Source organism: Bufo bufo, chromosome 2 (assembly GCF_905171765.1).
Source record: "Bufo bufo chromosome 2, aBufBuf1.1, whole genome shotgun sequence".
Lineage (NCBI taxonomy): Eukaryota > Metazoa > Chordata > Amphibia > Anura > Bufonidae > Bufo > Bufo bufo.
Window position 1 is genome coordinate 8584116 of NC_053390.1, and position 16523 is coordinate 8600638.

The 16523-nt window shown below is 48.0% G+C and overlaps 1 protein-coding gene across 1 annotated transcript; it reads left to right on the plus strand.

Annotated features, from left to right (window-relative positions):
- Positions 1-5134: 5134 nt before the first annotated feature.
- On the plus strand, positions 5135-6671 carry LOC120991974 (activin receptor type-1-like). Its single transcript, XM_040420737.1, has one exon. It carries the CDS (start codon positions 5135-5137, stop codon positions 6662-6664), a length of 1530 nt encoding a protein of 509 aa, XP_040276671.1. The 3' UTR covers positions 6665-6671.
- Positions 6672-16523: the final 9852 nt, after the last annotated feature.

The window sequence follows — 16523 nt, forward strand, 5'->3', positions numbered from 1 at the left end:
CCGTCCGACCGTCTGGATCCTTGGCCATTCTTATGTTTTTTGGGCGGCTCAGAGAGCGGACTGCAGACCCGGTGGCCGTTCTCTGGGTTTCCGTGAAGTGGATGTGTTCTGGAGAGGTATTCGGGTCCCAAGTGCTGCCCGAGGTGGTTGATATCAGCAGCAGGTCCGCTGTTGGTCCAGTTATTTTGGTTATTCATGCCGGGGGGAATGATCTCTGCTCTTTGAGAATGGCGGAGCTCATGACTCTTATGCTTGCAGACATGGAGCGCTTCGCTTCCTTTTTCCCTGAGCTGGTCATGGTCTGGTCGGAGATCATTCCCCAGGTGGTCTGGCATGGTGCTAGGGATGCTGATGCACTTGAGAGATGCGACAGAACGGTTAATGCCCGTATTTCTCGGTATATCCGTTCTCGCATGGGCATCGTAGTACGTCACCGGCAACTGGAGGGAGACAACAGGTCCCTGATGCGCCCGGACAGTGTCCATTTGTCGGACATCGGCCTGGACATTTTCTTATCCGGGTTACAGGATGGAGTGGAGCATGCGATGTGTATGTTGGGTGGTGGTCGGAGCGCAGTGTAGGGGTACATGGGCTCCTTCGTGGCGGCATATATATGCAAATGACAAGACAGGGCGAAGTAAGTGGCGGACTTGCCCACTGGGAAGCCAGTGGCCGGCATACCACTCATGATGATTGACGGGTTCGAGCAGTTAAAGCTTGGTGTTTGGTTGGTATAAGAAAATAAATAAAGCTGTGGCCGATCACCACCCAACAAGTTGGAGTCCTGTGTTGATTTGCGGTGTGGTTGGTAGTTCCGGTAAGGAAAAGTGTGGGGGGGGGGGGGTTGGAGTTGTCCCCCCTCCTGGTTTGGGTTTCCGGATAGTCTGAGACACCTGTGGAGTCTATTTCCTATGGAAGATGCCCACCCCCCCCAAAGCAAATTGGCAGGCATCAAATTATATTCCCCCATATTCCTCACAGTCGCCAATAGATGTCTTTCACATGCAGTATACTTGATTTAGACAGCAGTTAAAACTTGAGATCGGCAGGCAATGGGACACATCTGTCCATGTTTTTTCTGGCAGAAGACCGTTTATAACGCTTGATCGGTGGTCGCCACCTCTAGATGGAAAGTCTCTGCAGGATCTGGAGTGATCAATGCCGTTGCCTCCATAACAGACCTTTTCAATGAATTAAAGGCGTCTGTGTGAACCTCAGTCCATTCCTTTCTGATGTCATCTTCTTTCACCTCTTTCTTTAAAAGATCATATGGAGGCCATGCAATGTCTGAGAAACATGGGATGAAGTTCCTCTGATATTGGACTAAACCCAGAAATGACCTCAATGCTATGACAGGAAGGTTCAGCTTTTGTGTAATTTCCACTTTGTGCTGATCAGGCCTTTTTCCGTCAGGTGTGATATTGACCCCTAGAAAGGTCAGTGAGGTTTGCATTAACTGACATTTCTTGGGATTTACCTTCAGTCCGGCTTTCACCAGTAATTACAGCAACTCGCTTAGCAACCGCATATGTTCTTCTTCACTCTCAGTGGCAAAGGCAAGATCATCTACATACTACAGGACAGCTTCAGGTTTGGAAAATTCCGTCAACACGGCAGCCATCTTCTTATGGAAAGTTGTTGGTGAATTGTACAAGCCTTGTGGTAATCGAGTCCATGTATACTGGTGGCCTTTCCAGGTAAAAGCTTGTACTGTGATTGTTCGGCGACAGGAATGCTCCAGAAACCATTACAGATTTCTAATGTGCTTAATACCTTTACTTATGGAAGGATTTGGGAAAGGAGGGTAGAGGTCTCTCTGACAACTGGTGCGCTGGTCGGTGTAACCAAATTCAACTTAAGATAATCCAGAGTCTCCATGACTAGTGTTGAGCGAATTTCCGTTTTCAAGTTTTGCGTACAAGGTTCGGGTTATCTAAGAATTCTGCTATGGATTCCGCTACCACGGACTATAACTTTATGGTAGCAGAATCCATAACATAATCCTTAAATAATTTAAAATAGTAGGGCACACCACCACTTGAAGCCACACGGAGAGTTAATACAAAGATATTTATTATAACATATAGTATTTGTGACATATAATGTTAAAATTTACTAAAACACATAAATTATTACTATAAAATTCCTAAAATACAGTCATCAATAGTGTAATCGGCTGGGTTATAAACAAAATCTTATATGTAACAGTCTTTTCTAAGGGTTAATTAACCCAAATGATGTCCCAGGAAGGGATTCAATCTGATAGTCAAGTATAATATTTGAATGATAGTCGCTTGTATTTTTGTGTGGATTGGTTGCCACTTATCCTGAATCGCAGTAATTCCGCAAGTAAAACGCTGCCTAATTGCAAGACTAAGGCGGAATGATTTTTATAGGCTGCGGTATAGTGCGGTTTTCACTTGCTGCAGAAATGGTGGAAAAAACTTTCGGGATCCTCGGTGGTTGTAGTTAGCTGTGCTGTCTTAGAGATCACCTGGAAGCGAATACCTTCTGCGTTATTTGTTCATAATATGCAGGGTTGACTTTCACCAGGAAGGATAGGTCTCAGCAAGAAATGGCAGGTATCCAGCCATTTCTTGCTGAGACCTATCCTTCCTGGTGATGACTGTATTTTAGGAATTTTATAGTAATAATTTATGTGTTTTAGTAAATTTTAACATTATATGTCACAAATACTATATGTTATAATAAATATCTTTGTATTAACTCTCCGTGTGGCTTCAAGTGGTGGTGTGCCCTACTATTTTAAATTGATTTTTTAATCTTTCTAAAGGATTGGGTGAATCCTTTTGCAGGTGCACCCACACCATTCTTGAGCAGTAGGTGAGCCCTCTCTAAAATATTTGAAATAATCCTTAAATAACCCAAATCTTGTATGCCGAACTTGAAAACAGAAGTTCGCTCATCCCTATCCATGATCCATCTGGTTTACTAAGGTGATTTTCTTAATGATTCACATTATCAAAATATTCCCTGCTCTAACAATGACTCAATGGTTTTCTGGGTATATGGCTCACTATCATTTGGAAGAGGCTGTTGCTTTTGGGGCTCATGTGCACATGGTTATGTCTAGTGAACACGTATTCATGCTCTTGTATTATCTCTGACACCTTCGCATCATCATGACTGGGAGTACAAAGACCTCTGGTTTCTTAATTGCATACACAGCAGAGGAATCAGAGACAACACAATGCTCTCATTACCATGAAACCAGATCCTCTCATTTACATAGTCAACAATAGCTCCATGTTGTCCCTGGAAATCAGAACCTACAATAGAGACAGAATCATGTAAATCCATCAAACACGCCTTTAAATGAATTCCCTGTTTCTCTATCTGTAACACCGTCTCCTTTGCTTCTATGGTCACAACATGGGGTCCCCGAAAGGCTTGTAAATGGAACCTCCGCCCTGTAGACAAAGGATGTATCAGGGGTTGAAGCGCATGTAAAATTGGGAGAGGCTCCAGTATTAATCAACATCTTCTACTGGGGGCCTCTTTCCACGGCCGCAAAAATTATCGGTCTATTGCATCCATCTCTCTTGAACTCCACAACAGGAGGGATGGAGGCAACGATTTCCTAGGCAGAGCTCGCTTGAGGAGAAGTATTAATGTGACATTGAGAGCAAACGATCACATTGCATCTGACAATTTGTCCAGAAGTTTGAATTGCTTTCAACTTCTCGATCTCTCTTAAGGCGTCTGACAATTGATGCTACAAGTCTTTGAGTTATCAGCAAGAGGTACAGGGGCTTTTTCTTGTCAATATGTACAATTCCTCGAGATATGACCCACCTGACCACATACAAAACATCTAAAGGCTTGTCCTTTTTCAGAGGGTCCTTTACAATATTGTGAGGACTTCTTAACGATATTAATCCGTCACCGCCCTAAGTAAACAAGCCAGGTTTTAGTGTTTAATATCAGGGAAGTGAAGTCTCCCATTTATTGTTGGCAGTTGAAGTAGGATATACGCGATCCGGGATTTCTTACCTCCCCAGATAATGTACGGTATAAATGATTCATCTTTGGTATAGCGGTAAAGTAAGAAAAAGAGAAAGGAGCCGAGGAAATGCCACCATTTTCAGTAAATTGACCCTTCCTAAGTATAAGAGTAAAGTCTTCCCATTTACCTGATGTGGATTCCAGGTTGTTAATACAGAGACTGATGTGGGATCTGTATAGTTTAGCCGGGTGTCTCGTCACGAGTATTCCCAGGAATTTTAATGAGTCCGTTTTCCACTGACAGGGAAAAGCTGAGGACCATAGTGGTTTGGAGGGGCTGCCGAGTAGCAGTATCTCTGTCTTGTCCCAATTAATAGTGTAGCCCAACACTTTCCCCACCTGCATGACCTGTTTTGGTTTGGTGACTAGAAGCAAGATATCATCTGCAAATGCCGTGACCTTCAGTTCTCTACCACCCACCCAGAGTCCCTCAAAAGCCAGACATTGAGCCGGGACAGTGGCCGCTACTACCATCCTGGGGAATAGAGATTAACCAGGAAATATAACCTGTTGGCTATCTCTTGTTTGGGCGGTTTCGGGGTGTTTCTAGCTTTATGCATGGCCGGGCGTAGAGAGTCGTCCAAGTATGAGGAGACTTGTGAATGGGTAGATCTCCCAGCCAAAGATATAGTAAATCCCAGCAGGATGGCGAACATGAAGACTGCTATCAGTAAATTATGATATGGATCCATCATACAGTACGTGACTGAAGGGGCAGAGAATTTGGTATCAGAAGGTGATACCAAAAGCGGCCACATGAGGGCAGCAGGACTCCAGAAATCTCCTACTGAGGAACTAATAGAGGTGGGCCCGGAAGTCAGTGACCTCTGGTTGTTTTATGCTGCTGTCTGATTGGTTAGTGGAGTCTATTGTTTCATCCTGCTCTCTGATTGGTCAGTGGAGTCTATTGTTTCACCCTTTTGTCTGATTGGTCAGTATGACTGTATATATGGAGCCTCCAGAGACCGGGCATCAGATCACTTGTGTTCGGCTCCTGGAGCTTTCTGCTACAGCTCCACAGCTTCTCTCCTGAAGACTGCGAGGACTTCTCTACTTCTGTCAGACTCCGCTGCTGTACTCTGAGGGGATTGGATATAAGGACTGTACAATGGTGGATGGTGGTGTAATTATTTCCATAGTCATAATGGTCGCCTTTTCATCTTCTAGCATGGAAGACGAGGAGGTTAAAGGGAATTCCGTCCAATATGAATGTATGTGCGAGGGGATTTCCTGCGGCAGCAGAGACCGCTGTTACGGACAGCAATGCTTTGCCTCCCTCAGTATGAACGATGGTCTCTTGGTTTCTCAGAAAGGCTGCTTCCAAGTCTACGAGCAAAGCATAATGACCTGCAAGACCCCTCCTTCTGCTGACCAGGCCGTGGACTGCTGTCAGGGCGACCTCTGCAACATGAACATTACAGCGAACTTACAAAGTAAGTCAGGCACCGTCGAGACGTTAAATTCCAGCGTGGAAACCGTGGCAATATTTATCCTGGCTCCAGTAGTCGTACTAATAGTGCTTTCAGTTGTGGCCCTCCTGGTCTTCCGGAAAATTCAACAACGGCACATGGAGCGGTTGAGTACACGAGATGCGGAGTATGGGACTGTAGACGGGCTGATCGCGTCCAAAGTGGGGGACAGCACCCTTGCGGATCTGCTGGATCACACGTGCACATCTGGCAGTGGGTCTGGGCTTCCCTTCCTGGTGCACAGAACAGTCGCCCGCCAGATCACCCTTGCAGAATGTGTTGGTAAGGGTCGGTACGGAGAAGTATGGCGCGGCCACTGGCAAGGGGAAAGCGTCGCCGTAAAGATCTTTTCATCCCGAGATGAGAAGTCGTGGTTCAGAGAGACTGAATTATACAACACGGTGCTGTTAAGACATGAAAACATCCTAGGTTTCATTGCCTCCGATATGACTTCAAGAAACTCCAGCACACAGTTGTGGCTTATTACGCACTACCATGAAATGGGATCCCTCTACGATTACTTACATGTAACCACATTAGACACGGTGACCTGTCTCAGTATTGTCCTTTCCATAGCCAGCGGACTAGCACATTTACATGTGGAGATTTTTGGTACGCAGGGGAAACCTGCTATTGCTCATCGGGATTTAAAGAGCAAGAACATTCTAGTTAAGAAGAACGGACAGTGCTGCATTGCTGATCTAGGATTGGCCGTGATTCACTCACAATCAACCAATCAGCTCGATGTTGGGAATAACCCCTATGTAGGAACCAAGAGGTACATGGCTCCCGAAGTCCTCGATGAGACGATCCAAGTGGATTTTTTTGACTCTTACAAAAGAGTTGATATTTATGCTTTTGGCCTGGTCCTCTGGGAGGTCGCCAGACGCACGGTTAGCAACGGTATTGTTGCAGATTACAAACCTCCCTTTTATGACGTTGTTCCTAATGATCCTAGTTTTGAAGATATGAAGAAAGTTGTCTGTGTGGATCAACAAAGACCAAACATTCCTAATAGATGGTTTTCAGACTCAACGCTAACATCTCTGGCTAAATTGATGAAGGAATGCTGGTATCACAACCCATCGGCAAGACTCCCAGCCTTGCGCATCAAAAAGACTTTAACCAAAATTGACAATTCCTTAGATAAACTGAAATCGGACTGCTGAACGTCAGTTAAAAAGAATCGGACACAGTGCTTGCTTGCCGAGGTGTAGACTGTTTTCTGTTTTTTTACCTCATGAACGACCACTTTACCAACAAGTCCATAAGTCCCAGTTCTCACTGCAGTCTCACACTCAGCGAGAACCTCCAGATAGTTCTTAGTAACCGCATAATTGTCCCGCACAACTATCGATTTATCACTTACCGGCCCAGCAGGTAGCAACTGCCGCTGGCTCACTTTCACTTTACTTGCCACACATGCAAAATTTGGAACAATCTTATCTATTGTTGTCACGGGTTCGGAAGTACCGGGAGACCAGGATACTCCAGGATCCTCCATTACACGATCACCTGCAGACTCCTTACTGCAGTGTGTACCACGAGAAACGCCATGGCTCTATCCTCCTTCCAGAGGAGGAGTCACACTCTCTGGAGACCTTTCCTTCGGATCTCCAGCCGCAGAATATGAAACACTTTCTCCGCTCCATAACTTCTGGACAGCTGCACGCTGTTGTGGTTGGCCGCCCCTAGCAACTGCCTCATGGCTCCTCCGCAAATCCTCTCTAGGACTCTGCTCACACATAGGAATTCCTGAGAGCCACACCGCTCTCCACCTCCTTTTTTTCCCGACGGTTTCCCTTGGCAGCGGCACATATCACCATCATCTTTTCCTCCGGCACTGGACTCTCAGCCAGGTTCAGAGCAGCCTCCCCTTGTGCAGAACTTGGTAACAAGAAATTTGTTTCCTGCACCAGCTGCTTCATTACTTTCTCTGTGGCCTCGGTTTTCCGCCAAACTGGACCCCTTCTCACAGAGGACATCACCTCCGGTATGAGAAATTTCCGCCACACTGGACCATCTTTTACCCAGGTCACCAATTTTGACGCAAAATTTTTTCCACCGGTCAGTTTCTTTCACTTGGGCATCCGGCCCTTTCTGCCTTGTCTTTGCTCTCAGCAACACCTTGCCTTTTCATTACTCCTAGCAGCCTGTTGTCTTGCCTGCATCCGACATGACGAATTGAACCTTGCAGCCCCTCCTGACGTCACTACTATTTTGGGATCACGTGGAACAGTCTCTTTACTTTCACCAAGACATGACGTTCACACCCCCTGCGGGTACATAAGGTCAGCTTGGCACAGTTTTACACAGACCCCCCCCTGTCCACTTGGGTCATCCTATCAGAGAAGAGAAGCTTGTTTCCAGTTAGGCTGATGAGCCCCTGACTGTTTAAGGAGGGCGGTCGTGGCCTTCTGGGACCCCCCCTTCTTCTCTTGTGTGGCTCCCCCACCACCTTTTCTGGTGAGGGGGGAGGATTTGAGCTGGTTCGGCTCTGCTACATGGGGAGATGGTTTTGGCAGGAAGGTGTTAACACAGCCCTGTGCTTGGCCTGCCCCCCCCCCCCTTCCTCCCTCGTGCTGCAGGAGTCAGCCCCCTCTGCTTTAAGTATTTTCCCCTCCCGTTTATCTCCCTCTTGACGGGTTTACAGGTACCTGGCTCAAGATGTCCGCAGGAGACCCTCTAATGGCTGCTCTCCTGGCGCGTATTGAAGTGGAGGGAGATGGCTGGTTGCGAGCGCTACTGCAGGAGTCTGTTCAGCAGCACCAGCCTCCTCCAGCTTTGCTCCCTCCTGAGCTCTCTTCTCCTCCCCTGCCCCCTCCTCCACAGAGGAGCATAGCTGCGATCCCAGCAGCAGGGAGCCGACGTTCCACCCGCCCCACTCGTCCTCCCAAGCTATTGGGACATAGTCCCCCTGGCTGTCACGAGGGTATCGAGAACCACGCCTGACTCCGTTATACCCGGGGTCAGGAAGTCGCAGCGGTTGGCTGCACGCTCTATTTAAGATAGGGCTGTTTTCCTTATGGTAGCTTTCTGGGTTTGCTTTGCAAACCCTTTTGGCTCACTCAGGGATCCGTAGCTCCTTCCCCTCAGCTGTTCCTTGTCCAGCACTCCCAGACCTCCTTATATTTCTCTCTCACACTTCTCTGGTTGCCAGAGATAGAGCTTCCTGCCTGGATATCTATTCTGACCTTCTGGAGCTGTGTTGCTGCGTTCGCTGGTAGTTGGTCCAGAACGCTACCCTTCGGATCCCTGTTGGACCTTTTTGGTCTATTGTGGTCGCCCACCTGGGTGTATGTGTTTGTCTGTTTTGTCTGTCCTCTCCCTGGTGTTTCCCTCTTAGTGATAGTGGTGCGGACTAGCGATCCCACCGGCCTGTTCACTATCTAGGGCTCATATTAGGGAAAGCCAGGGTTTAGGCACGTGATCGCCGCACGGGTGAGGAACCCGTCTAGGGACGTCAGGGCAGTCAGGTGCCAGCCGCAAGTTGAGTTAGGGGTCACCACCTTTCCCTCTCCCTTGGGCAGGGCTTTCCCTGTTTTCCTCCCTGTGCGTGTCGTCGGTCATTACATTGGCAGGGCGCACGCTGTGCGCATTAACCCCACCGGGCCTGCCATTTTACATAATGTGCACAGGGCGACTGTGGCCTCCCCAGTAAGGGATGTACGGCCATCGCAGCACAGCTTACAGGCTCTGCCCCATTCTATCCCCCCTCCTTTTCCCTAACTCTTTCCGCGCTGTGGAGAGCACATTGCTGCCAGCTATTGGTGCTCAAAATTGTTCTCCCTCAGCCTCATGCTCCCCCTCACCTCCCCGGCAGCTGCACAACTGCCTATAACGCCACCTATCCCCATTCTGCCCCAGGGATCCCCTAGTGTTGCACCTGACCCCATTGAGATACATGTGGATGCGGCTGAGCCTCCTACCGACCCAGTAGCTGCCATCCCCATGCGTTTACAGGTGCCCGCCCCTTCCCAGACCCACCAAGCCATGTCACGGAGACGTCTTCGGAGATCTCCCTCCTCCTCTTCAGAGGGTTCCAGGAGGTGGAGTCATCACTATTCACGTAGGCGCCAGTCCCGACGCCGCTCCAGGGATTCCGGGAGAAGTCGGTGCTATAGGTCCTCACGATGGCGCTCCCCGTCGTCTTGGGATGTTTTGCCGGGCGCACCTGGGGAGCCTGGTTCAAGATCACATTCTGGACGTTTATGCCGTGAGCCTCATCACCTCTCCAGGGCCTCCAGTCTGGTCTCTCAACCTCCCCGGCCAGACCCGCCTACAGCTACGGTTACAGTGCCAGCTCCTCCATTGCCTGCTACCAATAAGTTTCCATTTACAGGGGCTTGGGGGGTGGGTGCAGGTGGCGGCCCTTAAGGTAATTTTTGACAAATTACAACCTTCCTCTCCTCGGCCTACTATGCCTACTGCGAAACCCTCTTTGGTCCAGGAAAGCATTCATAAGGACTCCATCTTTTGCGGCGTTAGTCCTTTAGGGGCACATTTGGAGAAGGAGATTAAGGAGAAAATTTGGCAGAACCAGTATGTGGACATTTGGTCTTTAGTCAGCGTGGATCAGCATACGGTGGATAAAGAGCGACGTCCGGCTGAGAAACCATTTGTACGTCCACGAGTCGCAAAGACCATGAACAACTGGCTTTAGGCGTTTTCGGTTCTGGGCTTTGTTATATGTCAGCGTCATCCTGAACGCTGCTCTGAGCTCTTTTTTATATATGGACACCATTTACAGCGCTTACAAATCACATGGTGGTTCCGCATGGTGGAGGTATGACGAGGAATTCCGCCGTCGCCTTGCCCTCCAACCCGATATCGGATGGGGGGTTAAGGCTGCTGATGTGCGGTTGCGGTTGATGGTGTCATAGCGGCCTCCCTTTCCCAGCGCGGCCACTGGTTTCAGTCAGGGATCAGTGGCCGTGTGTCGCTCGGGAACACGTTGGCTGTTTAATGAGGGACATTGAAAGTTTGCCGGGCTCTGCAGATTTAAGCATGAATGTTCCGCTTGCGGCGGCCTACATTCAGCATCCCGTTGCCCCCGCCCCCAACCCAAAAAACCCTCTTCCCACAGTGACCCAAAGGACTCCAGTGACCGTAGTAGAGATGGGGCCTTGGTTAGACCAGTACCCCAATAAACAGGCTGCATCGCAGCTTCGTTTTGGATTTACGTTTGGGTTTTTCATTCCTTTGGTTCTTGGCCATGTCCCTATTTTTTCGGAGAATCTTGCATCAGCAAAAAAGAACACCCCTCGGTTCTCCTCGACAAAGTAGCGAAAGAAGTAGCGATGGGTAGAATCGAAGGCCCCTTCACTTCTCTCCCCTTTTATAATCTTCGGATTTCGCCCTTGGGCGTGGTTCCCAAAAAAGAATCGGGTAAATTCTGTTTGATTCACCATCTTTCCCACCCAAAGGGCACCTCGGTAAATGATGCGATCTCCCCTAAGGATGCCTCAGTTTCCAATGTGTCCTTTGACAGGGCCGTTTCCCTTGTCAGGGCCGCTGGTCAGGTATGCCCTGTTGGCAAAATCAGATAATGAGTCGGCCTTTCGCCTCCTTCCGGTTCACCCGGATTGCTATCACCTGTTGGGATGCTGTGGGGATGGCATGTATTATTATGATACGTGCCTTCCCATGGGCTGCTCAATATCTTGCCGTTACTTTTAAATGTTTAGTTGTTTCCTTGAATGGGTTGTTGGTTATGAAACTGGTTCTTGTTCCATAATTCATTATTTAGACGATTTTTTGTTTATTGCCCCTGGTGATGGGGACAGGTGCCAATTTTTATTGAACACCTTCCTATACTTCATGAAGCGTTTCGGGGTTCTCATCAGAAAAAACAGAAGGTCCGGTCACCGGCTTGTCCTTCCTAGGCATTGAGATTGATTCCGTCGCTATGGTTTTCCGCCTACCGGCTGACAAACTGGAGCAATTGTCCCAATTAATTCAAGGTTTTTTGTCAGCCAAGGAGGCCACCCTCCTCCAGGTTCAATCCCTCCTTGGTTTGTTGTTTTTAGCTGGTAGGATAATGCCTATGGGGCGAGTTTTTCCCCTGCCGTCTTTCTCTTGCTACCCGTGGTGCCACTTCTCCACGGCACCACATTCGTATCACCAGCTCCTTGAAAGCAGATTTATGGGTATGGCAGGTTTTCCTTTCTTCCTATAACGGTCACACCTGCTTTATGCTGGGCAAGTGCTCCAATGCGGAACTGTCCTTATTTACAGATTCCTCAGGTTCCTGTGGCTTTGGAGCCATTTTTGGTTCCGATTGGTGCGCATCCCCTTGGCCTGAAGCTTGGCAAGCATTAGGCTATTGTAACAACCTGACTCTTTTGGAACTATTTCCAATCGTCGTCGCAGTCGAGATTTGGGGCCCTACATTGGCTAACCGGCATGTTTGTACTTTTTGGACCGATAGAATAGGTGTCGATCATTGTATTATTGGTTTGTCCACCACTTCTTTGCCCGTTCTCAGTCTTTTGCGGCATCTAGTGTTACGTTGTCTGGAGTATAACATCTTTTTCAGGGCCCAACATGTCGCTGGCGTCTCTAACCTTATTGCTGATGCTCTTTCTCGGTTTCGTTGGCAGGAATTCAGGATCCTCCTCCCGGAGGCGTGCCCAGATGGAGTGATCTGTCCAGAACACCTTTTGCGTCTGGTAGAAAACAGTTGATGCCCTTACTGTCTTCCTCAGTGACTCAGGCGACCTGGAAAGCTCATGGTAAGGCATGGGAGGAGTTTCTTTCCCTTGGTGGGGCCTGGGACCTGCGGAGGGATGAGGTACGCCTGCAGGTTACGATTAAACTGTTATTGCGCTTGCGCTCCTGGGGTTTCTTTTCATTCCCGTATTCTTGGTTGGCCTGATGTTACCAAAACCTTTATATTTACCCAAGCCCTTCGGGGTTGGCGTAGAGAATTTGTAATGCCGGCGCCCATTTTCTTATCAGCTTCTTTGTAAATGTATTTCTGCTTGTCAGGTGGTTTGCAGTTCCCCTTTTGAGACGGTTCTTTTATCCACTGCGTTTAGCCTTTCCTTTTTTGGTGCCCTCCGGGTGGGTGAATTGTTGCCTCCGTTGCGTAATCAGGGGGGGCCTCCTTCCCTCGGATATAGCACTAGGTAATGGGGCGGTGCGTATTAGAATCTGTAGCTCTAAGACGTTTTTGGTAGGGGTGCATAGATTCCCCTTCACCAGGTTCCAGGCTTAGCATGTCCGGTAAGCTTGATACACCAATACATGCAGATTTGCCCAGGCGGTTTTAATTTGTTGGTCAATTAGGACCTTTCTCTTCTTACAAAGTTTCAGTTTACCTCCCTTTTTAAATGATGCTTGCGACATGCGGGCGTTGATGCTGGTTCGTATGGCACTCATTCTTTCCGTATCGGCGCTGCTACAGAGGCAGCCAGAGCTGACCTTTCCGAGGCTAAGGTTATGCGGATTGGGAGATGGCGCTCCGCTTGCTTTGTAATTTATACTCGCCCTGATCTATTATAAAAAAAAAATTAAATTAAAAAATTTAAATAAATAAATATATGTATATGTGTATATATATATATATATATATATATATAAGCGATGAAAAAAGGGCAGCACTCCAATAGATAAAAACAAAAATAACTTTATTTACCTATAAGGCTGTAGCGACGTTTCGGCTCTTACACAGGAGCCTTCCTCAAACAGTCAGGAAAGCTCCTGTGTAAGAGCCGAAACGTCGCTACAGCCTTATGGGTAAATAAAGTTATTTTTATTTTTATCTATTGGAGTGCTGCCCTTTTTTCATCGCTTGCATTTTACTGGATTGGCTTATATCCATACTGGGCTTTTTGCACCCTTCATCCATTTTTCATCTGTGACGGTGCTGCCATTTTTTTCCTTTTTTTTAATATATATATATATATATATATATACATATACACTGCTCAAAAAAATAAAGGGAACACTTAAACAACACAATGTAACTCCAGGTCAATCACACTTCTGTGAAATCAAACTGTCCACTTAGGAAGCAACACTGAGTGACAATCAATTTCACATGCTGTTGTGCAAATGGAATAGACAACAGGTGGAAATTATAGGCAATTAGCAAGACACCCCCAATAAAGGAGTGGTTCTGCAGGTGGTGACCACAGATTACTTCTCAGTTCCTATGCTTCCTGGCTGATGTTTTGGTCACTTTTGAATGCTGGCGGTGCTTTCACTCTAGTGGTAGCATGAGACGGAGTCTACAACCCACACAAGTGGCTCAGGTAGTGCAGCTTATCCAGGATGGCACATCAATGCGAGCTGTGGCAAGAAGGTTTGCTGTGTCTGTCAGCGTAGTGTCCAGAGCATGGAGGCGCTACCAGGAGACAGGCCAGTACATCAGGAGACGTGGAGGAGGCCGTAGGAGGGCAACAACCCAGCAGCAGGACAAGGAGGAACAGGAGGAGCACTGCCAGAGCCCTGCAAAATGACCTCCAGCAGGCCACAAATGTGCATGTGTCTGCTCAAACGGTCAGAAACAGACTCCATGAGGGTGATATGAGGGCCCGACGTCCACAGGTGGGGGTTGTGCTTACAGCCCAACACCGTGCAGGACGTTTGGCATTTGCCAGAGAACACCAAGATTGGCAAATTCGCCACTGGCGCCCTGTGCTCTTCACAGATGAAAGCAGGCTCACACTGAGCACATGTGACAGACGTGACAGAGTCTCGAGACGCCGTGGAGAACGTTCTGCTGCCTGCAACATCCTCCAGCATGACCGGTTTGGCATTGGGTCAGTAATGGTGTGGGGTGGCATTTCTTTGGAGGGCCGCACAGCCCTCCATGTGCTCGCCAGAGGTAGCCTGACTGCCATTAGGTACCGAGATGAGATCCTCAGACCCCTTGTGAGACCATATGCTGGTGCGGTTGGCCCTGGGTTCCTCCTAATGCAAGACAATGCTAGACCTCATGTGGCTGGAGTGTGTCAGCAGTTCCTGCAAGACGAAGGCATTGATGCTATGGACTGGCCCGCCCCTTCCCCAGACCTGAATCCAATTGAGAACATCTGGGACATCATGTCTCGCTCTATCCACCAACGTCACGTTGCACCACAGACTGTCCAGGAGTTGAAAGATGTTTAAATCCAGGTCTGGGAGGAAATCCCTCAGGAGACCGTCCGCCACCTCATCAGGAGCATGCACAGGTGTTGTAGGGAGGTCATACAGGCACGTGGAGGCCACACACACTACTGAGCCTCATTTTGACTTGTTTTAAGGACACTACATCAAAGTTGGATAAGCCTGTAGTGTGTTTTTCCACTTTAATTTTGAGTGTGACTCCAAATCCAGACCTCCATGGGTTGAAAAATTTGATTTCCATTTTTTTTATTTTTGTGTGATTTTGTTGTCAGCACATTCAACTATGTGAAGAACAAAGTATTTCAGAAGAATATTTAATTAACCCAGATCTAGGATGTGTTATATTTGTGTTTTCTCTTTATTTTTTTAAGCAGTGTATACATACCGGTGTGTGTGTATATATATATATATATATATATATAAAAAATACAATCATATTTTTGTGCTGCATGCGTACTTATTTTTCTGTTTTCTGTTTTACAGGTGTTTTCCGTCCGACCGTCTGGATCCTTGGCCATTCTTATGTTTTTTGGGCGGCTCAGAGAGCGGACTGCAGACCCGGTGGCCGTTCTCTGGGTTTCCGTGAAGTGGATGTGTTCTGGAGAGGTATTCGGGTCCCAAGTGCTGCCCGAGGTGGTTGATATCAGCAGCAGGTCCGCTGTTGGTCCAGTTATTTTGGTTATTCATGCCGGGGGGAATGATCTCTGCTCTTTGAGAATGGCGGAGCTCATGACTCTTATGCGTGCAGACATGGAGCGCTTCGCTTCCTTTTTCCCTGAGCTGGTCATGGTCTGGTCGGAGATCATTCCCCAGGTGGTCTGGCATGGTGCTAGGGATGCTGATGCACTTGAGAGATGCGACAGAACGGTTAATGCCCGTATTTCTCGGTATATCCGTTCTCGCATGGGCATCGTAGTACGTCACCGGGAACTGGAGGGAGACAACAGGTCCTTGATGCGCCCGGACAGTGTCCATTTGTCGGACATCGGCCTGGACATTTTCTTATCCGGGTTACAGGATGGAGTGGAGCATGCGATGTGTATGTTGGGTGGTGGTCGGAGCGCAGTGTAGGGGTACATGGGCTCCTTCGTGGCGGCATATATATGCAAATGACAAGACAGGGCGAAGTAAGTGGCGGACTTGCCCACTGGGAGGCCAGTGGCCGGCATACCACTCATGATGATTGACGGGTTCGAGCAGTTAAAGCTTGGTGTTTGGTTGGTATAAGAAAATAAATAAAGCTGTGGCCGATCACCACCCAACAAGTTGGAGTCCTGTGTTGATTTGCGGTGTGGTTGGTAGTTCCGGTAAGGAAAAGTGTGGGGGGGGGTTGGAGTTGTCCCCCCTCCTGGTTTGGTTTGGGTTCCCGGATAGTCTGAGACACCTGTGGAGTCTATTTCCTATGGAAGATGCCCACCCCCCCAAAGCAAATTGGCAGGCATCAAATTATATTCCCCCATATTCCTCACAGTCGTCAATAGATGTCTTTCACATGCAGTATACTTGATTTAGACAGCAGTTAAAACTTGAGATCGGCAGGCAATGGGACACATCTGTCCATGTTTTTTCTGGCAGAAGACAGTTTATAACGCTTGATCGGTGGTCGCCACCTCTAGATGGAAAGTCTCTGCAGGATCTGGAGTGATCAATGCCGTTGCCTCCATAACAGACCTTTTCAATGAATTAAAGGCGTCTGTGTGAACCTCAGTCCATTCCTTTCTGATGTCATCTTCTTTCACCTCTTTCTTTAAAAGATCATATGGAGGCCATGCAATGTCTGAGAAACATGGGATGAAGTTCCTCTGATATTGGACTAAACCCAGAAATGACCTCAATGCTATGACAGGAAGGTTCAGCTTTTGTGTAATTTCCACTTTGTGCTGATCAGGCCTTTTTCCGTCAGGTGTGATATTG